This window comes from Mus caroli, chromosome X, assembly GCF_900094665.2.
Source record: "Mus caroli chromosome X, CAROLI_EIJ_v1.1, whole genome shotgun sequence".
Classification (NCBI taxonomy): Eukaryota; Metazoa; Chordata; class Mammalia; order Rodentia; family Muridae; genus Mus; species Mus caroli.
The window spans coordinates 4,213,547-4,237,267 of NC_034589.1; the positions used below are offsets into that span (position 1 = coordinate 4,213,547).

The 23,721-nt window shown below is 39.3% G+C and overlaps 1 protein-coding gene across 1 annotated transcript in view; it reads left to right on the top strand.

The window, feature by feature from the left end:
• Nucleotides 1-23,721, top strand: part of Otc (ornithine carbamoyltransferase) — a 64,160-nt gene that overhangs the window by 29,562 nt on the left and 10,877 nt on the right. The window contains exons 5-8 of the mRNA XM_021153928.2: nt 14,559-14,712; nt 17,272-17,394; nt 22,765-22,818; nt 22,907-23,056. Coding sequence (XP_021009587.1) covers nt 14,559-14,712; nt 17,272-17,394; nt 22,765-22,818; nt 22,907-23,056 — 481 coding nt within the window. The remainder of the gene's footprint in view (nt 1-14,558; nt 14,713-17,271; nt 17,395-22,764; nt 22,819-22,906; nt 23,057-23,721) is intronic.

Here is a 23,721-nt window from a genome sequence, read left to right on the forward strand (position 1 = left end):
TCTTTTTAATAGCTGAGTAGTACTCCATTGTGTAAATGTACCACATTTTTTGTATCCATTCCTCTGTTGAGGGGCATCTGGGTTCTTTCCAGCTTCTGGTTATTATAAATAAGGCTGCTATGAACATAGTGGAGCATATGGCAGAGGGAATGGGGGAGAAGTACAAGGCCTGCCAGAGCCGTGTTTGCTACGTTTTGGCTTGCTAGAGCCCCTTCGCTTACAGGGTAATCTGGATCCCAGTAGAAATGGAAGGTAAGGAGGTTAATGCCAGGAGTTTTCAAACCTGATGTGGGAGTTGTTAAGTTTGTTAAAATGTAAAATTCTCACCCGATCCTTAGAAGTTGCAGTTCTCCAGTTAAATTTATGATGGTTTAGAGAGTTCCAATGATGTTTGAAGAGTAACTGGGGTAATTTTGAGAGACAATGTCTGGGGAGACGGCCTGTTCAGCAAAGTGCCGGATGTGCAAGTATAAGGACCCACGTTTTGATCCCCAGGATCTACAGATAAGCAAGACTCAGTGGCAGGAAACTGTAATCCCAGTGCTGGTGTGGAATGAAGAGAGGTGGATCCCTGTCACTGATTAGCCAGCCAGCCAGCCTAGCTGAATCAATAAGCTTCAGTTTTAGTGAGAGGACCTATATCAAAGAAATGAGGTGAAGAGCAAGCAAGTTAAGATACCCATGCCAGTGGCAATGTTTGACTTAAACACAGACACACACACACACACACACACACACTGAAAATGTGTACACATCACATACACAGGAGAGAGAGCGGGGGCCATGAAGAGGTATGGGAAATCTAGGCTGTTGTGCAGTGATATAGACTAATGAAACCTTGATAAATAAAGAGACGGAGAATAAGAGATTCACATAGTGTCATGACAACTGCTGATGGTAAAAGGTGACACATAATGGTGGTTAAATTATTCCAGATGGTTTGTGTGTGTGTGTGTGTGTTTTTCTGCTCTTGGGGGAAAGGAATACGTTAGCTATTGGGCATATTGCATTAAAAGTGGAAGCTCAAAGTACAAATATTTATATGCCAATGGAGATAAGCACCTTAGGTGACATTGAGAGTTGGAGAAGTATGTATTCACTCAGTGGTTTAAAACAGGAACTCCACAGGCTCCCTGTGAGAGAATTGTGGAAGGCCATACCTCAAGGGCAGATGCAATTAGGGTAAAAAGAGAATACATGTGTTCAAATATAAGAAGAAGCTGGGCCGGGAGATGGGGCTGCCGGTAAAGAGTAGCAGTTATTGTAGACATGTGACTTTCTTCTGTGTAGCCTATGACTGCTTAATCTGCCAAACTATCTGACAAACAAGGTATTGTGAGATTCAGAAATTCAATAAACCCAAATTGAAAAAGACAAAAGAAACCCACCACCTTGCAGAGAAGAGATTGAGCTGGAGGAGGAGGGAAGTGCATCTTAATGGCATCTCCCCTGCAGTGTGCACTGAGCAGCCCTTAGCAATTGGATGCTTTGCCTTTTGTAGACGTTAACTTTGGAAGATGCAATGGCATTGTGTGGTGTTTGAATGACAGTACTCGCCTTTTCTAGTCGAGAGAACAGTGCACAGCTGACACTGATTGATGGCAACTGCATTTCCAATCTACCTGTCTGGCTGCTTTGGGGACCTGGGACAATAAAAAGTGCCTGTGTGTTGGTGGAAGATGAAACTGAAGTGGGGATTCAATATATGTAGCCACTGAATGATGGGGGATAAAGGCAAAACTGGCCCTTCTCTTCGTAACTCTTACATGCAGTTTCCAGAATATCACGTATTCTTTTAAATGATTTAATTATTCAAGAACGTTTATTGCATGCCAGGTTTTTTAAAAAAAATCAGTCATAGTTTTAGCATTGAGAATGAAATGCTGATTATGTCAAACAAGATCTTCCATGGGGTGGACTTATATATGCTATTACTTTGTTAAATAAGTACATAAGAGTAGATTGAAAGATATGCTAGGATGGAGACAAGGCAGGGTGACCTGCCATTGATGGAGATGCTGCCTTGCATGAGATGGTCAGGTCTACACGTGAGTCAAGCCAAGAGCTCAATTAAAAGAGAGAGCCAGATATAAAGAACTATAGGAAGAGCATCACAGAGAATGAACTTCTGGAGAAAGGCCTAGGGCAGCAGCATATTTGTTATTTAAAACCGGAAGGAAAGCCCGAAATGTCCTAAAATTAGCAGAGAAATATGTTTTAAATCTAAAAAGTACATATATAAATATAGACGTACATATAAATATGTGTGTTCTCGATCTTACTTTCTAAAGGGAGGAAAATGAAATGAAGCCCTGTGTATACTGTGTGCCTATAATCTCTGCACTTGGATGCTAAAGCAGGTGAATCCTTTGTACAGTCTGTCTGGGCTACCCAGAAAGACTGCCTCAGAAAATCAAAACAAAACTAAGATCAATAAGGGAATGGAAAAACTGAACATTAACTATCTAAACATCACAAGGTACATCATATGGCATGTCCCTGAAACATATTCATCCGTTTGGTATAACATCAGGCTGTCTAGGCCTATTGAACAGCAACTCTGATTTTCTTCCATGTCATTACTTCCTCAGCGCCCTAGAAAGCACCATTCTACTCATTACTGCTGTGAGGTTGCCTCTTTCAAATATGTACCTGAGTGGGGATTGCACCATGTGGCCTTCTGTGGCTGGCCTCGTTCATTGGCCATAATGTCTTCCAGGCATAGGTAGGTATGCTTCTGCAAATGGGAGGATTTCCTCATGCTGAAGGCTGACTGACACTTCATTGCGTGCATCTACATTTTCATTGTCCACCCACTGGTGGCTTCCCCATCTCAATTCTTATGGCTACTGTTGCCAGGAACGGGAAAATACAAATGTCTTTTCATTCCTAATTTCAATTCTTTTGAATAAGTAGCCAGAATTGTCAGTTGCACAGCCTATGATAAGCATCTTTTTTTAATATTCTGAGAACTCACCTTATTCCTATACCTATTTACATTCCCACCCAGGGCACAAGACTTTTCTGTAGTTCCCACCTTCAGCTCCACTTATCTTTTGTCTTTTTGTTGCCATACACTCTAACAGGTGTGACATGATCGCTCGGGGTGGTTTTGATTTGCATTTCCCTTAGGATCACTGCTGGACATGCTTTGTAAGACATGTCAACCAGCGTGTAACTTCTTTGCAGAAATGTTCACACAGGTATCCATTTTGAAAATTGGGATTTGTTTTGTTACTGAGTTGTAAGATTTCCTTAAATAGTTAGCATTTTGACCCCCATACTTGGATACATGCCTTCTGAACACTTTTTCCTCTTTTTTGCAGATTATCTTTTTGTTCTTCTGAATGATTTTCTCATTCAGCTCTCCCGTTACATATGTTTTCCACATTTAAAAAATCATATTTAGGGTCAAGCAAGATCTTAAAGATTAGCCCATAATAGAAAAGTACCCCAAGGAAGATTTTTACAATTAATGAAAAATATCCTACTTCTTTTCTTCTTGATTTGTAATAATATAAACCTGTTTATATTATACAAGATATTTAATATTGTATTATTACACAAGATATTGAGGATAAATCCCCTTTAACTAAGCCTGAGTTGAATACCGTCTAGTCTGAAGGTGGGTCAATGAAGACAATTGGACGAAGCTGTCCAATGGAATTTGGGGGAAGCCGGTATGCTGACGATTCTCAATATCACATACAGCTTCAATGATTCTTTAGTAGGCTCCATGGCCAAGATGCCTGGCAGCTAAAATCTTCCAGTGAAGATTACAAAAGGAGGGCTGAGCGTACAAATCAGTGACCCTGCATTTGCCTAGTATGCACAAGGCCTTGAATTTCATCCCCAACACTGCGTGGGAGGCTGGGGAGGGGGGGGATTACAAAAGGGAAAAGACATATGGGACGAAATGTGGACCAAACTAGACCTAAGCTTCTTTAAGTTTCCACTAGTAGAAATCACACAGGGTGTACTTAAATCACTCAGCAAAACAGTTTGCAAGGTTTTTATTGGAGGCTGTAACAGAAGCATTCTTAATTACTCCTCCAGAAAAATAGATCCCAGGGTTTTTATTGGGGACTGGCTACTTCAGCACTCTGCCTAGCACAAATCTACATTCCAGCCTCCTAGTAGGAAGGAGGAGCATTTGTATTCTTACCAGTTCAGGAAAATTCTCCTAGACTCTACATTTTCACATAGCAGCCCAAGGCCACCCCTGTGAGCAGGCCACCGAAGGACAGCTGTTTGAAGACATTAGCTCTTCCCTGCATAACTAAGCTTACAACCTTGCTGCTCAGGAAGCAGTAAGAGGAAGTTTGGTTGTACACAATGACTTCATTGAGAGCTTTGTAATCCTTCTAAACAAATGCTCCATATTTTATTTTTTTGTTCAACGCAGCCTAAGGCTCTGGAGGATATACAGTCTCTCTCTCTCACTTTATTGTTCACTGAAAAAGGGGTGGGTTCTCAGTAACAGTGAAACCCAATTTAAAAAACTGGTCAGAGAACTGGAATATATCCTATACGTGCAAGGGCAGCCTTAAATTTTTAGTCGTTTCCTTAAGGGAGCATGGACCATTGAAATTCTGGGACCCCAGAGAATAAGATCAGCGCTGCTGCATGCTTCCATTTCTTTAAAATCTTTCTTAGCAACTCTCTCCCAAGCCCTAAAGTATCAGAAAATACAAAACATGTCCTTGCACATCCTCTGAAATGTGCTTCAGATTTGAAGGTATTTTCAGATTCTCCAGTGCCCTACTGGGGTTAAGAGTTGGATAGTCTATTTTTTCCCTTGCTCTAAAATTGTACTTTTAGGTGTCACACCAGGAGTGACACCCACCTCGAACTCAAATCACCAAGCGATTCTTTGGAATTTTAAAATCAGATGGAACTAAGCAACAGTGGTGGGCATTATCTCTCCAGTTCTAGGCTTCGTGTTTCTTCCATAATGACAGCTGCTCATGGCTAATGTGCTGAAAGGTGCATAATGGCTTCACAGTCATTTTCACTTTAATACAGTACTTAGTAATATGGCTTCAGGAGCCAAATGTACGAGAGGCTCCATATAAAACCCAAATAGTGTAACATTGTTCAACTCTAATTAGTTTCACTCCAGGTGTAATTTACTTATGGTGGTGATTGTTAGAGTGGGCTGCTGGTGAGACATTAAGAAAGCCAGCAGAAACCACCGTATTCATTTTCTGGAGATACCATAAGGAATTGACATACACTCAGACCAGGACATTTTTTACTCTGTCAGAATTCTAGAGGATACAAAACCCAGATCCATTTGTCACCAGCATCCTGGTTCCCTTTCGGGTGTCTCCCAGCAGTTCTCCGTATTTCTTGACTTGTAGCTGCATCAACAAAGTTAACTTCCATTTTCACCTCAGCTTTTTGTCTCTCTGTGTGTCTATGTATCTCCTCCCCTCAACAGGAGCAGCAGCCCTTGGTTTTAGGAGTTCTCCTACTTTAGTATCACTTCATCTTAACTAACAGTCTCCAAAGATGCTACTTTCTTCTTGTTTTGATTTTTTCCCATTAAACAATTCATTTATTCACTTTAAATCCTGATTGCAGCCTTCCTCCTCCCTGTCCCCCCTCACAGCCTCTTCCCACATGCTCCCCTCCTCTTCTCTTCTGAGAAGAGGGCAGCTCACCCCTGGGTACCAATCCACCCTGGTATCTCAAGTCACTGCAGGCCTGGGCACATCCTCTCACACTGAGCAAAGAATCTACTTCCAAGCAAGGTCTCATTCTGAGTTTCTGAATTGCCAGCTGCATTGATGGAACATCAGTCAAGCTGCTCTGGCCATGTACACACTTATCCTTGTGCATCATGGAAGAATTTCTTATCCGTGCCATGCTGATATTTCAAACAGTGAACTTTGGGGAGGGATTTGAGCACGGGAAACAACTAAGAGAGGAATCAATCATCTTATTGAAAGGAATGCTGCAAAAAGATGAAATGTTAATGTAAAAGTAGTCATGTTAGTGATACTAACATCAGAAAGGTAAAATATTTTAGCCCTTTTGTAAAACATTTTCAAAGTTGTACCTAACAAGAAATATGAGCCTAACTAGATACTAACAAAATTGCTATGACTGCTATGATGTGTCCGGAACAGCTGTATAGCCTTGGTTAAATGGTCACCAAAATTAGTTTCTTTAAGCCTGAATCATGCTATGTTCTCTTAAAGGAACCACAGTATATGGTAAAGAGCAAGGACTTTGAAGCAGGGGCAGTTTGAGTTCAATTTAAAGCTTTCCCACATAGCAGCACTTGTGGGTTGGGTTAATTATTTCTGATTCGCAGTTTCCTGAGTTGTAAAATAGAGACAATACTATTTCATGGGTTTCATTAAAGGAAATAAGTTCATGTTGTAACAGACATGGGTACAAAAGGAGTTCTTATGATGTTGATTGAAACGAGTCATAGTTTAATTCAATCTCAGGTCACTCTTATGACTCAGCTCTAGCCACTTCTTTGGTTCACTAGACAGCTTTCACAGACTCCAACTCTATAATTACTAAGGGACCTTAGGAGGAGGGCATTCTAAATACCATTATACCATAAAGGGTTTTCTCTGGGATCCTCAAACTCAGAATCTAACATCTAGGCCAAAATAAGCAGGTCATTAGAGGTAATTTCATAACGAAATGAATGTAGCAGTTGAATTCACCCCTAATTCTTCAACACCAACCCATTAAATAAGATTGCAATTCGATTTCTTAAAGTTATACTTTTTGTTTGTTTATCAAGTTTTATTATTAATACAGTGCAATCAGGCCATGGTTATTTTAATCTGGTTAGATATGCTGGAGGGCTGAGATATTTTCTGTCCTGGATCATACTCAGTTAGACAGTATTGATCAATTTATATGGGGAAGATTGCCCATGTTTCAATCTGTCTATATTTTTTGAAAAATTCCAACATTAGCTATTAAATACCTGTGGCACACTGTTGTTTGCAGGACATTTTAAATACAGGAAATACAGATTGTACCAAGGCTGTTTTGCTATAATTGTTGGTGGAGGCCGAAGAGCATCGGAGAACTTGCAGGAATCTACTGAAAACCAAGCAGAATTCCATTTCTATTCAATAGAAATGAAAAGAGACCAAAATGACAAATCTTTCCAGAGCCAGGAAGTATTTTTAACTTGTCAGCCTTTCCTTTGTAACGAGTATAATCAAGCTCTTAAGATGTTTAAAGCTGGGGGTTTAAATGATGAGCTGCAGGAAGCCTCCAGCTCTAGCTGCAAGCTTGTAATTGTTTCCAATGAGAGGGCTTGTTTATATTTTAAAATGATCTTTACTAGCCTAAAAGCATAAAAAGAATGAATTCTCTTTGTCTAAAAATTTTAAGCATGAAGGAACCAATGCTACAGAAAATAATATGCACTAATCACATAAAGCATCTTTAATATCTTTGTCACCCTCCCCCCAAGTGTTTCTAATGCAAAAAGCATCCTGGGAACTGCTTCTCCCAGTTGGCCCAAATCATAGCTATATCACTGGTTGCCACCTCCCTTGCAGCTTTTATGACTAAAGGAGGGCAGGGTGGTGCTTTTGATAAAGTTTGACGTGCTTCCTTTTTTATGGTGCGTGAATGTCCAAGGAACTATTTGTGAATACAGCAGCAGTATTCTTTACACTGTCATTTGCTTATAGGCATCTATTAACCATATTAATTTATCAAATATTTACCATTCCTTTAAATATAATTCAGAATGCATTCTTCTAAATCACTTATTCTCAAAACGTGGTTACCAAAGCAAAAACATAAGCACCCCTTGGGTGCTTGTTAGAAATGAGAACTCTTCACTGTCAAACCAGACCTTCTGAATGAAGCATCTAGCTGATGATGCTTTGCAAGCCCCCCTAGTGACTCTGCTGTGCATTGAGAGTTTGCATTTCTTTACCAATTTGCATGTAAGGGCTGACTGTATAGCTCAGTGGTAGTGTACTTGTAGCATGAATGAGGTCCTGGGTACACTACAAAAAGCAAAAAGACCCATATTGCATATTCAGTCAAATGTGTAAGATGTGAACAAAGCTCAACTCTTAGTTGAGCAACTCTAAGTTAGCATATTGATTGCTAACTTAATCAAATGCTTTCAATACTTAATCACAAAATATTGACTGCAGAGTCAATTGATATTTTGATGATAAAACAGGCTATAATGTTCTTACTGCTTTCATTGGTATTATTTTTATTTATCTTTATACCTCCTTTTTAAAAATCCTTTCACAGTCCCAGAATTAAAACATCGCTGGGATGTAGATGCCTTTACATCCTTTCAAGGTTTTTGTTATTTGACCAGGATGGAAAGAAAAAAAAAAACATCTTAGGAAGACAGGGATGCAATTTAAATGGATTGTTAAGCACTTGATTCTGGTTAGTGAGAACTGGTAGCTAAGACCAAGGTGAGAGGAATTCCAGCTGTTGTCTACCTGGCTGTGTATCTTATCAAAATAGTTTTCAGTTTTGTCGTGGAGCTATATTTGGTTCTTGTTGTTTCTTTAACATACTATCCCAAATGTCATGACTTATGCAATTAAAGAGTGAACTTCCTGTGTTGGGGGTATGAAATTTAGAAGAGGTGCCTCCTTCTGGAGGTTCTGGGGAAGATTTGAGTCCTTGACTTTTCCAGCTCCCAGAGGTTGTCCATACTCTATAGCTCACCCCAAACCTCTCACCACTGCATCATCTCCCATTTCTCATCTGTTATTTTCTCTTAGAAAGGTATACAGATTATATGGAATTCAACCCAGGGGAATCATCCTCTATTCAAGCCCTTGCTTTGATTATAAACACACACTTCATTTTATAAAGATTTTGAGGATTAGAATATGGGCATCTTTGTGAACCACTCTTCTGTTTACTACAGGATCCTTATTGTTATCTTTCATATTCATTCTTGGATTTTAAGAAATTTTGAAGATGAGGTTTTATTTTGGTTCCATTTGTTGTCTTTAATTTTTGACTGCACATGACCCATTACTACAGCTTTGACATAAAAGACATTTGTCCTCTCTCAATGTGTTACAGTATGGACCTTATTTGTTGGCATTGTGTTAGAATTGGTTAAATCATGAAAAGATTTCCCTTTCAGAGAAACAAGAAAGTGAATGTGGAACTTTAGATTGACAGTTAACTAAGTCCTTATTTTAGAAGAACAGTTCAATCGCATTGGAAATCACATGACAACTGGTGCTAGTTAAATGCTGGAATCTCTGCTACTTCTCCTATGTAGAAGACCTACATAGGAGTCTATTTATGGAACAGTTTCTATTGTTTCAAGAACCAGATGGCTGATAAATTAGCTTACTTCATTATGTATTAAGCAGATTGAAAATTATATATATATGTATATATATATATATATATAAACATTCAGAAAATAAAGTTAACAAAAATACCCATAAGATATCTATTTGAAAATGCATATATATGTACATACCTATGTATGTATGTGTTCCCACTTGTTTAAATAAATTTAAATGTAGAGGTAACGCTCATTTTTTCATAATTCTCTTCTTTATTTGCATATTCTCTTTATATTAATTCATCAAGGCCTCTGACAAGTAAAAGGCCCTGTTTCATGAAAAATAAATTTTACTGCTATAAATAATTATAGCTTGCAAATGAAAGCTTCTTTAAGATGACTTCCTCCTCATTAGCAGTGCCCTTGCCACTTAACGGCCTCTGTTGCTTCCTGGCAACAATGTGATGTTACAGATTTATTCTGATTTTATCCTGCCAAGGACGCTGAATTGAATATCCTATAATAGTTCCTTTTCCATATATATATTTAATAGAATATTGTGATGGACCAAATTCTTTGTTCTAAGGGTGCTTGCAGGAATCTAGGGGGTTAAAAACAACATCTTCTGTATTTTCTCTCTTGGTAATTGACTGAGATGAAAGGAAAATACTTGATGTGTGTCTAAAATCTTAATCTACCCAGTATAACTCACCAAGTTGTTATCCCATATTCTCTCTCTCTCTCTCTCTCTCTCTCTCTCTCTCTCTCTCTCTCTCTCTCTCATCACAAGATAAACTTTATTGGAATGCAAGGATTCAGGGATTTGAATAGTAACAGATTGATAGTGAGAAGTGTTCATTCTTGAAGGATAGTATAACATTTTTGTCATTACAAACTTCTATTCTGACTATGGGATCTGCATAATCATACAAGAAGTTATCCCAAATTATAGTTTCCTTTGTATCCTGCATAAGGAGATAGAATGTAGATTTATTTCTACTTGGTGTGTGATGTGTGGGTGAGGGGGTGTCTTACTATGAAACCGAGGCTGGCCTTGAGCTGGTGATCCTCCTACCTCAACCATCAGAGTACTGTAAATACAACTGTGCACTCCCATGCCTGACTTTTTCCTTTTGGTGCTGGTGGTAGAACTAAAGCCCAGTGCATGTTAGATAAGTACTCTATTGACTTACACCTTCAGTCCCATCTGCTGGCATTTTTATCTTGCCATTCCTTTATTGTGACAGCAAAGTTGTAGAGCACATGTTAACAGACATTTCATGAGTTCATTCATACCTCTCCAGAATGGCTGAGGAGCTGGAATTCTGCACACATTGAGTTTGCTTTCTGAACAATGATTCATAGTGTAAGTACAAGATTTCACTTCCAGGATCTTTGTGATAGTACAGTGTACAGAATTTGCTAGAGTATAATCCTCTCATGATACATTTGTCCCCTCTCAATGTACATTACACAGTACTTGTCTGCTCCAAATCCAGGACCATGTCCAGGGCTATCTTCTTCTCACCTTCAAGTACATAAGACTCCAAATCAGATATGCTTTCTCCCTGTGCCTGGGTCTTCTTCCAGTTTGGACTGAACATGTTCCCCGCAGGTTCATGTGTGATTAATGCTTAGTTCAGCAGAAATGTTCAGAGGTGGGGTTTTGGGGAAGGGATTGGATCATATGTGCTCTGGCATCATCAATGGATTAGCATATTCTTTGATAAATCATAAGTTTCTGGGATATTGGGAGGTGATGAAAATATAAGAGGTGGGACCAAGGCGAAGCCACTGGGTTTGGAGGTATCTGTGTACACTGTAAGAAGTTTAAAGTATGACTGCCATATAAAGTGAAGTATACTTCTGCACCTCTTATGTTTTTGTAGACATTGCAAAATTAATTCTCCCTAAATATGGACTTATTAGTTGTTTATCATCTAGGCCTTACTAAGTTGCCCAGTTCCATTGAATAACTTTTCTACAATAGAGTTAGAAACTTCCATCTTTCTAGGAAGAAGATGCTTATTATGATTCTCAGAAAGCCCAAGTAGATATGAAATTATTTAAGCACTGTTATTGGTGCCTTGGAAGTGTCCTGGTCTCCGGTCTCCGTAGTCCCTGGCCCACGGCAACAAGAATGACTCGGACACCAAGTCGGGTTCATGCAGCAACTTTACTTCGGGCTTTTTCTTTTACAGCTCTCTTCCCCAGCAGCTTCTTCTTAGGGCAAGGGCTAAACTACTCCTATTACAACAGCTTCTCTTACTCTACTTCTACTCACGGCAAGGGCTAAAACTACTCCTATTCTACTACTGGCTTCTACCTAGGGCAAGGGCTAAAACAACTCCTATTACAGCAGCTTCTCTTCTACTACTTCTACTCACAGCAAGGGCTAAAACTACTCTCTTCACTACTCATCCCGACTTACCTCCTTCTAGCTCCACCCCACCTCATCCAATCAGAATTCACATACGTTCCAGGCATGAGCTGAGGTCATTCACAGATAGGCTGACAGGTCCTGATCACGAGGAACAGTCCAGCCTGGCAGGCAGCCCACGCATGCAGCCTCACTGTGCATGCTTGGGCAAGGCAATAAACAAGTGGGTTTCATGGGGCCTGCGGCCACACCCACTTCCCGCAGAAGAGTGGTTCTTACATTTTGGGAGGGTATCTGAAACACTTGGGAATTCATAAGTCATCCTGTATATTTGGGAACCAGGTTTCTGTGTAGTAACAGAAGACTCAACAAAGTACCATTGTCCCCAGGTCATCAGACAGATAGGGAGCTGATTGTTCTAATGCAGGAGGCTTTACTGGGGAATATTGATAGGTGTATCATTCTATGGCTCAGAGGATTTGGGATTTTTTTTTCCTTTTAAGTGACCCAGAAAGTATTCCTTGCCATCCATTATAGGATTAGACCTCAGAAGCTAAGATTCTAGGAAAAGAGTCAATGGTATTTTTTAAATAAAACAGCTTTGGTTCCTTCTTTAGTAAGAACCTCCAATTTTAGTGTGCAAGTTTGCCACTTGGAGATCCAGTCACAATAGAGTGTGGCAGTAAAACTGGGTGGAGTTTGAGATACAGAGCAGCTGCTTAGGTCCCAGGTGCTGCCAATATTGATCTGAAAAGCAATGTGCTATTTTTGGGTTTTCAGAGTTAGCGGAAAATTGGCGTCTCCTTGGAAATTAAAAAACAAAGCAAAACAAGCAAATAAAAACACCAATCCTTAAGTACCATTCCCTAGAGAGTCTGATTTTTCTTGTATAAAATAAACAATATGGAGTGAATATCAAAGATTTCAAAAACATTCTGAATGATTTTCCTGTGGAGCAAGGTTTGAAACCCCTTGTCTTTGGTGATGCTTGAGACACCACCAAAAGATAACTGACACCATGTATTTTCTAAAAATATTTTATTAATTCCTGAAGAATTTAATACAATGTTTTGATCATATTCTCTCCATTAGTCCTTGCAATCCTCCCCAATCTACCCTCCCTCTCCACTAAAACACCCAGCTTTTGACTTCCTTTTGGTTTTAAATAACCCATGGAATCCATTTTCTACTACCCATATACCCCTCAGTATAAGGCTATCCAGTATCCTGGTTTTGCTACCAGGAACCACACTACTAACAAAAACTAACCCTTTATCCCTCTGAAGCCATCACCTGTCCATAGCTCCTCAGTTAGCAGTAAGGGCTGATAACGCCCTTCCTACTCCTTGCTAGAATGGTGACTGCCTTGATAATGGTTAGGTCTTATACAGGCCACTGTGAGTTCATGAGTGAAGTGGTCCTGTCACATCCAGAAGACACTTTCGTGAGGTAGTCTCCAACTTTCTTACTCCTTGCGATCTTTCCAACCTTTTCTTTTGCAGTGTTCTCTGAGCCTTGGGGAGTGATATCACTTAAACTATAAAGTATTTTTTTATTCACCTGTCTCATGCTATAATACACAATGTACTTAAAATAGTTTATAGTAATAGTTTATCTGGATTCTTCTACTGATGCCCTATCATGGAAAAGCTCCAATCAGTTACAAAACAAAAAAGAACTAAAATAATAAAGTAGCTCAATTTACAAATGTTAAATTTTTGTGTTAAAGTATTTCCCCTTTATTAGAAAAGAGTAACAATATATTATACCTACTTGTTTATTTTATGCACCCTTAAGTTGCTAGTCAGAGAGTTAGAGATATTATGTAGATATCTAGATGTTTGGGGGAACTTTGCTGATTCAAAATAAAATATAGAAATCTAAGAATCATAGCGATGAGCAGTCTACAAACATTTGAAAGAATCAGAATGTCTAGGAAATGTTAATATGTGAATATTGTTTTCAATCCTTGATCCTGTAAGTTATGAGTCTTTGTGGCATGCTTGAATTTTATATGTACCAGAGTTAATTTTGAGCTGTCAGTACAGGCCCACTATAAAGCAGACTCCAAGATGCAAGACATCTATTAGGGGAAACACCCACGGAAGACAAATGAGATAGAAAACATGAAGCAAGGATTGGGATAGAGTCTTCATGTGAGCATGCAGGACAAGCCCATGTACATCAGAAAGTAAGGAAGAAGATATGGGTTGGAGAGAACTAAGTGGCACTGTCATTTGGAAAAGAAGACTGGGTTGTGGGGTGCTCCAGAGGAAAGACTTAATGCTCCCGCTCCATTGTCCTCCGCTGAGCCAAGTCACTGGATGGGAATAGCCTGAGGAGAAGGTGACCTTGATCTTGAAACTACAGATACAGACAGTACATCCAGAGCCTGTCAGTGAATGGTTTTGTGTACAGAAGGTTCTCCCTTGTAGGGTTCTGTGTGTGCTTCCATAGCTGCTACATGAAATGCTTTATATAGTATGAAAACAGTGAAACAAAGTTCCCTGTGGGCTAATATAAAAGAAAATTATCCATATACCAAGTCATGAATGCTCTTTGGATGTCTTGCTGTTTGGTTTTGTCCCTTTAAACCTAGGTAAACTGAAAAAGTGGCATTTATCAGTCATACTTTATTATCATGTCTGTTGGGTTCACAACTGATTTCTTAGCTCCACAAAAATGTAACATGGTCACTTAATAAGATGGGGGTGGAACAACATCTGTCCTCTATAATGACTATATATTTAATGTTAGCTTTTCAAATCTGTCACATTCCTAGGTATATTGCAATACACACATTTTCATTTATTGGCACTCATTCATGTCTTTAAGGAGCTTGTATTAAAGAAGAGTTATTGAGAACAATTGTTAAGAATGTCTCTTCTTGGTTTGCCATAGTGTCTTATCTAGCATGACAGATGCAGTGCTAGCTCGAGTGTATAAACAATCAGATCTGGACACCCTGGCTAAAGAAGCATCCATCCCAATTGTCAATGGATTGTCAGACTTGTATCATCCTATCCAGATCCTGGCTGATTACCTTACACTCCAGGTTGGTGTATTTCTTTGCTTTACAAAACAGAAAAGTTACCAAATAATTCCTAACTACCATCAAGTGGAGCCATTTGTGTAAATGATGTTTAGTTTTTATTATTCATAACTTCTATCTTTAAAAGTATGTGTATGTGTGAATACTACAGGTCTAGAAAACAGAACATTGCTCTAAAAAGACTGTATGACCTTTTCTTCCCAATCCTGTTTCCAAACCCCTTCTAGCCCCTCTTTCATCTTGTTTTTTTTCAATCACTTTGCTTTCTGTTGCTCAATTTAACAATGAATGAAAAAGGAATAAAATTGCATGTAGGATCAACATTACTTATGTGACTGTGTGGTTAGCATTGTCAGCTTGTTAGGATCTAGAATCACATAAATGACAAGCCTCTAAATATGTCTTTGGGTCGCTGCATACAATTGGTCGGTGGAGGTAGGAAGAATGCATGATCTGGGGTCCTAAAGTGAAGGACAAGGAGAAAGTAATCTAACACTGGGACTCCCCTTTCTCTCTGCTTCCTGATTATGGATGCGATGTGACCAGTTTTCTCAACCTCTGGCTACTCCGACTCCCCCACAGTGATAGACAGCATCGTTGAATCTCTGAGCCCCACATAGCCTATTCACTCCTTCCTTTAGTTGCTTTGTCAGGTATTTCATCCCAGCACCCTGGAAAGGAACTAATATAGTGATCCTACAGACACCAGACTCTGTAACTTGGAAATGAAAAGCAGAGGAATTTAGTTTAAATGCTCAAGATGGTATATTACTGTTTAATAATAGAAAGAGGGGCATTCTCTGCCATTTTATAAATTAATTAAAAATAGAATAAAGAACATGTAGACTTTATAGTATTAAGGGTCTAATTTGGCCATGTGTGCCCAAATCAGACACTTGAATAACTTTTAAGATTTACATTATTTATTTGGGTTGACACAGATAAAACTATATATTCTTGCCACCCAGAATCTTAACAATCAGGGTTTCCCTGTCTCTAGATGATCTTGAAGAGAAAAGGCAAACTGGATATAGGTACACCTTTCTTCTCATTTGAATGAGCTGTGAACATTTAAATGAGAGGTCAAACACAAAGAAATACTGTTCAGAGGTGCAGACAAGATCCTCACAGAGAAGAATAAACAGTGTCAGACAGAAAGTTGCTGTTTTTGAGGAAAACCTTATGTAGACACGAGATGGCTTCATGTTTCCCTCTGGCACTTTATCATTACTAAATCATGAACTTACTGAGGGGGCATGAGCTGTTCTATTCATCATAGGGTCTCTGCTGACCCCTGTGCAATGTTTGACCAAGGCAACATCAAGATATGATTTCAGTGACTGAAGAACAGGTGATGAAGATTACAAGGTCTAAGTGAGGTGAACCTGCCTTCACATCCTAGCTCAGCCACCTACTAGTTCCGTGATCTCCAAATGACTCAGCCTCTCTCCTTCTTTGATCTTCACAAGAATTTAACTTTAAATGTATTAAGCCTACAGACATTTCAAGACAAATAAAATGGGCTGTTGGCAGAGCTCAGTGCATAAAGGCACTTGTCACTAGTTCTGGGAAAACACAGGATGCAAGGATGGAAGGATGGGGGGATGGAGGGATGGAAGGATGGAAGGATGGAGGGATGGAGGGATGGAAGGATGGAAGGATGGAGGGATGGAGGGATGCAAGGATGGTGCCTGGAAGTTGTCCTATGACTCCCACATACATGCTGTAGCATGTACTTGCCATCCCTCCAGAAATTAACTACTTTTTATACTTAAAAAATAAAAACAAATTTTATGTATATATTATACTGCTTTATCATTTTTTTTCTTTTGTGGTGCTAGGGATGGAACCCTGGGCCTCATGCAAACCTGGAAAGCTTTTTAGTAGTGAGCCCCACCATTAGAGCAGTTTTGTCCATTTCTAAAGCATTGAAGCAATTAATTTAGGTTTATTTATTGCTTTAAAATGAAATAATAGAGTTGAAACATACTATGCCTTTTCTTTTACTCCCACCCTACAAAGACATCATTACCATGATATTTGTATTCATAACCACCCAGGAATGCCTTTATACTTTACACATAACTGTGTCCATAAACAACATAATGGTTAGCATTTTTTGACCATTGATGGTGGCAAGGCTCTCAGAGTCACTATGCTGTACTGTTTCTTATGTATGATAGCAGCCACTTCTTTACAATAGCAATTGCAAGTTACATGGAAGAAGTGACTTTCTGCCTCTTTTCTTTGTTTCATCATCAGAAGCAAGGCTGGTATCTGGACATTGACAGTGCTAATTAAATAAATGATAATACAGAGTCAAAATTCATGAAGATGGAAGCCTCATGACCATGTCTTGGCTTAAGATATTAGAACCTTTTAGCTCTACCATTTTGTGATTGTATATTCATGTTAATGAATATATAATCACAAATGTAGTCTATTCCTTCCAATAGGGCATTTATTTGGAGGTAATTTTTTCCATTTATCTTAGCTCTAGTAACTGTTTCATGGAAGTGGGTTCCCTCCCCATATCTAATCCCTTTACCTCTTGTTTTGTAGGAACATTATGGCTCTCTCAAAGGTCTTACCCTCAGCTGGATAGGGGATGGGAACAATATCTTGCACTCTATCATGATGAGTGCTGCAAAATTCGGGATGCACCTTCAAGCAGCTACTCCAAAGGTAGGAACACTGTCTGGCCTGAAAAAAAGTCTCTGTTGATCAGAGGCTATTACCCAGTGTAAACAAAGCTCCTGATGAAGGAGAGCATAGCTGAAGCCTTGTAGTTTAGCCATATTACCAACTCTTCTGTTGAATCTAGCTTCTTAAGAGTGCAATTTTCCATTTTTACAGTGGAAACTAGTCTTGGCTGATGCCTTTTATTCCATGAGTCTGTGATAGCAGCACATCTGAATTCTGCCTTTGGATGCCCTGATACTGGTCATTATGATGATTGATATCTTTGTGCATAATCACCACACAGAAGAAAGCAGGCAGAAGAAAGGAGTGAAAACCAGACAATGTAAAATCTTCAGGACATGGAAATGGTGCTGTAGTCTCTCCAATGCAGCAATTTGCTTTAAAAAAATTAAAGGAAGAAAAATATCAATCCTATGTGAAGGACCCATTGCTACCATCCAGATTTAGATTTCAAACCTCATCACCAGGGTCTCTTTGGAGTTTTAAATCTGAGTCTCATGTGCCTACAAAAACTACCACTACATTATTTTTTTAAAAAAAATCCTAATTATACACTCTCACAGAATGTATGGGAAGCACGCTCTTTCATATCTGAACTCTTGTTATTTAAGGAAATGGTAATAGTTGTTGCCTCTATATAAAACTAGAAGGTTAAAGGATAGAGGTAGAAGAGAGTTTCTCGTCCTCCTCCTCATCCTGCTCCTCCTCCTTCTTCCTTTTCTTTCTCCTCTTCCTCCTCCTACTCTTCATCCTCCTCCTTCTCCTCCTCCTTGTCCATATGTCTTTTTATGTGGTTTGGATTTATTAACACAGAGATGTTTGATCTGTATAATAACATACATGCATAGATAAAGTCACTAAAATAAAAACATGTGCACCCTCTAGAAGTAGTCTTACATTATGACATCCTGGTTCTGTGTAGAATAAACAGGACTTGGTAAAGGTAGGAATTATTCCTACAAGGAAATCAAGCACAAGTCAACGCTAAAGGATCTGCTGAGGTGTTCCCTTCTTTCCATTATGTTTCTTTTTTTTACCTTCTGATGTGCTCTCAGGAGTCTTTTAAAAGGGAAATTTTCCCAAGTAGAAACAATTTCAGAAACTAAGTGTTGATTTACAGTCAGAGAATTGACCTTCACATTAGAACACAACTGGCCACCATGATCACATGTCCTGTCAGTGTCACTCGCCAAGCACGTATTTGATGTTCTTCAAGAGGCTCATTGTGGGATGAATATAGAGGGACTTCAATCTTTTTCTCCATGCTTCTCCTTCTTGGATTTGAGATATTTATTTACCAACTACCAGGAACATAGTGTAAAGATGACTCTCGGAATTTCTCCAATAGTGATCACCCAGTCCTTGAGTATCTCATGAATGTTTCACCCACCCCACCTCTGTCCAGTTCTTCAGTCGAGTTTCCTACTAACATATCCATGCCTAAGAGACTCACAGGGAAGTGATAGGAAGAGATCAGGGAAAGGGAAAATCGAGGAAGTGTACTATTTATAGGGATCAAACATCTTGGTTTCCCTGGACCTGGGTTATTTCCAGAGATGAGAAACATTCAGTGATAAAATTTCAGGAGGATTTAGAAAATCAGGAGGATTTGGTCACCCTAGTGCTATGGCATGTTCAACCCAACATAACGAATCTTAACATGATGCAACAAATAAGCTCCAGAATGTTAGGTATGCTTCAGCATTGTCCCAATCTGGAGTCCAGAGAGCAGGTTTTCATCCTTCTGGACCAGTTACTGCTGAGGGACAACAGGCAAAGTGGAGTGGCAAGCTCTCTGGCACCTACAATGAGAAGAGCAGCCTGGTAGCCAGGGAGTAGCCTTATGAAAAAGAAAAAAAAAAGCTATAAGTTTTATGTTGATAGCACACTTGTGTGGCCTGTTTTATTCCAAATAAGTAAATAAAATCATTTTCTCTCCTGTTCTAGCTGTCAGTTTGGGTCAACACATCCTTCTCTCTTAGTTTCTCAGGCTGGAATAAATTAGGACACATTGGTTGGCTCAGAAAGCACTATAACATGTTGCCTGAGATCTAGGCGCTGGCATAGTCTAGCCGTGCTACATTTGTTAGCTGTTTTTTTCCTGAATTACTCCAAGCCTTTCTTCTACCACCTTCATTCTGTATCCATAGATCTCTATGTGCACGTGTCTCTGTTCTTCAAAATAATGGCCTATTAAATATAGACCTACTACCAATCACCATGGCCTCAGCTTAAATGCCTATATATGCAAATACCGTATTTCCAAAGAAATATACATCTTGAGGTTCCCATTGGGCTGTGTGTGTGTGTGTGTGTGTGTGTGTGTGTGTGTGTGTGTGTGTGATGTCATGGCATCAAAGCCAGGGCCTCATATATTTTACCTAAGTACTTTACCACTGAGTTATGCCCTACCTCTAGAGTGGGACTTATCCAAGGACATTGTTTGACCAGATGCTCCTGCCATGCTATAGAACAAATGGCAAGCACATGCAATAATAGCATGCTCTGGAGGCTCACCTAGTACAGCAAATTTTAGTGACTCAAAGAGATGGCCCTTCCATCAAATCCTCCTCCTCCTTTCATTTAGCATGCACCGGGAAAGATGCTCAATTGTGACATGTCTGGGCACACTCTCACTAGAACGCTAGTCTGCAGAAAGGCCCCATATTAAGACAAAATGTGAGTGCATTTACTTTTACAGAGAAAATGTGCATTGAAAATAATTATTCCCTGCTATATGGAGATTTTGGAATGACTCTATTTTCTTAAAGAAATACACAGTTTTAACATTGTATTACATGTCAAAAATGTTTTATTAACATTAAAAGAAACTTTCCAATATTACAGAGTAATTTCAGTAATGTTCCTATATGGAAACTCGTTTAAATGTTAAAATGTAGCAAAATCCACTTCAATCTTGGTGAGAGCGAGGTTTTTGTTTTTGTTTTTAAAATACTGCTGCAGAGTCTGATAGTGCAGAAGTTGGTCCATCACTTTGTAAGTCTTCTCTTGTTAGTATAACTATTTGCCTTAAAGATAAAGCTAGATTTATTATAAATTTAAGAAAAGCTGAAGAGTTTACAAAATCATAAGTAATCCATTTCCTTATGCCCCAACCAAGAATAACTTACATGTTCCAAAAAACCATTATTCTGTCCCTGGTTTTCGACAGTGTTCCATAAGCCATGGATGGTGATGATTTTGCCCTTGTTTTAAGTGACTATTTAGTCTGGTTTCTTAATCACCTTCTTCATCTGGTTTTCGGATTTATGTAAAAGCCAATAGGTGATTTAGTATTGAAAACTGAGATGTGCGCGAAGAATTTCTCTCTGCCTTGTAAGTCACAGTTCAGGGTAGGCAAGGTTGGCTGACTTTCTAATTTCCAAGCCTCTCTCTCAGTTCTCTAAGTACTTATTGATTCCTTCTCTAAGAATGATTATACGTGGAGAGTCCAATTCCTCCTCTCTGAAGGCAAGACTACATTTTCAGAGCAGTAGGTGCCTGGTGTAATACCCGTGGCTTTTTATGTATGTTTCCCTATATGAGTGTTCACAGCATTAGTTTCCAAATTCACAAACCTTTATTAATTGCCTCCACCCTCCCCAAGCCCCATATACCATACTCCAAAAGCTCATGGCAGTTTGAACACAAAAAAGCTTGCTTTAAAATACCCACAGCTATCCTAATCAATATCTTGGCAGTTTCTTTCCTCCAGAATTTGGTAAGGAGAAAAGGACTATGGGAGACAAGTATGTGTAAAGAAGCCAGATTTCAGATGAACAGACCTGAGCATGCCTGTCATAAGCTGAGCTTCTCAGAAAGCAGAATCTGAGAGTTTAGCATGTACGATGTATAACATGCCCATGGCAGTATGTCTTTGAAATCAATGACTGTAGGGAAAGGGGCAGGGTAAAGAAATAGGAGTGTTCAGAAGGAGAGGTTGAGCATGATGTGGGTCTAACCACAGTCTTAGATGACCTATGGAGCATTTGGATGTGGAATGGTCATTTGGATCTGTCTGGGCTTGGGTGGAAAGGATCTGGTTTTAATATCTTCCTATTAATCACTCTTTGAATACATAAGGCCCTAGAAGAGTGTGCTTGCTTGAGTGAGGTGACCTTCTATAAATGAGGCAGTGTCCAAAGGGGGCGGACAGATGAAAGCCACCTTCTGGCATCACCATAGCAACTTAAAGAAGTAAGTCCTTTTATCATGATTATTCATAGTGGAGGTGTGAAAGGGATATCACAACATTCAGCAGAAACCCATACTTAAAAATGTACAAAATTGATTCATAATAGGTGCTATGAATTCAAAACATTAGAAAGATGAAGGAGGTTGGGTATGACTGTGGGGTTTGAACTGACATGAATTCCATATGAACTCATGAGTTGACATGTTATGATAAAGACACTCAGGAGAAGATACTCACGGGGGAAAAGGCTGAGATTGTAGAAAAGGGCAAAATGTGTAAAGGGACAAGAAGATGGTTAGGTTTCCTGTGGCAGTATATTGAGAACAATTAAAGGAGATGGAAGCAAGGAATGTAGGCAGAGAGGTTTGAGGCTCTTAATCAGCTTTGACATAAGAGGCAAGTACCAAACAATTTACACAGACAGGAAGGTGTGGAGAGACTGTTCATGGCAGCATGGCAATAGCTTTAGCCACTGTAGCTGCCTGCAGAATGTCCATTAGATCTGGGACTAGGACGAGAAAGCAAGACTCCTAGGGTGCCCCATCATTTCACCCTAAGAATAAGTACCTCTCCATAGTCCCCTTGCTTATCTCTCCAAACTATTCCAAATGTATGTAATAAATGACATTTTAAAGCAAGTTCCACTCTCTGGGAAAAGAATAAGGCAGGAGCCCATTTGTATTTAACTGGAGTGGCCACAGTGGGCTTTTCTGTGGAGTAGTCATTAAAGTCGAGATTTCAAAACTTGTCCATGGGAAGAGTAAAGAAAGGCATGTTAGACAAATAAAAAAGAGAGAGCCATGCGTACAAAAGCAGAGATAAAAATGCTCTAGGCTATGCAATTCTGTATATAGCTTTCTCGTGCCATTTAAAGGTCAAGGAGAGGTCTGTCATGGTAGAAAGTGCCCTGCTCTCTTTGTCTTTACGACTGCGGAAGACAGAGATAATCCAAAGGACACCACAAGAGCTTCAATGTGTCCCACTGAATCTGGATAAGCTACATCATTTGAAAGAGAAGAGAGAGCCTATTCTTAGGCTTTATTTTGTTTTGTTTTAAGACATACTAGATAGTTGTTACATATAAGAGCTATGAAATACTGTCATGTATAATTAAACTAACTAATCACCTAAATAACAGCTAATCTTTCCTCTTTCAGGGTTATGAGCCAGATCCTAATATAGTCAAGCTAGCAGAGCAGTATGCCAAGGAGGTATGCTTTTTTATTTGTAATCTTCTAATTGTCTTTCTCTGTTCCATCAAGTTTTTGTGTTTTTAACCAGCAAACTTCTTTGTGCTAGAATGGTACCAAGTTGTCAATGACAAATGATCCACTGGAAGCAGCACGTGGAGGCAATGTATTAATTACAGATACTTGGATAAGCATGGGACAAGAGGATGAGAAGAAAAAGCGTCTTCAAGCTTTCCAAGGTTACCAGGTTACGATGAAGGTACAGATTGATGCTTCTCTGCAGGTTCATTAATTGCATTCGTGAAATTAGAGCTACCTCACCATTTGTTCACTTTAGGCACAGTCAACTGATGTTTCATACCATATTAAGGACTCACTGCAACCCAACAAGATCTCTCTCCTCCCAAAGACTAGCGATATTCTATAGAAAAACAAAACAAAACAAAACAAAACAGTTATGCTAGACAAATCTGAAACCTGGCCTGTAGAAAAACAAGCTATTCCCTCTCTAACAACAGAAGTTCCAAAATGCTTTACTCTGCATAAGTTCAGAGACATTGGGTAACTTCAGGTGTATACGATTTCTTAAGATTTCTTCCTTAAGAAAAGCCCCATAACTGCTTGCAATATTACTTCTTGCTTTTATTTTTATTTTCTAATGTTTCTTAAATCCATGGTAGTTTGCTAACTGTCCCCAGGGATAGCCAAGGGACACCCTTCCAATCTAATGCCTTCCTGGAGGATCAGAAAAGGTGCATGCCAATCTTTCCTTTCTGCTTACCCCCCTTTCTTCTCTTACCTCATTTGTTGTCTGCAGTGCTGGGCATCTGCATGGAGCCCAGGGCCTAGAGCAAGTTAGGTATAAAGAGCTCTACCATTGAACGATACCTTCCTCTGCACACATTATGATCAGTCTTGAACAAT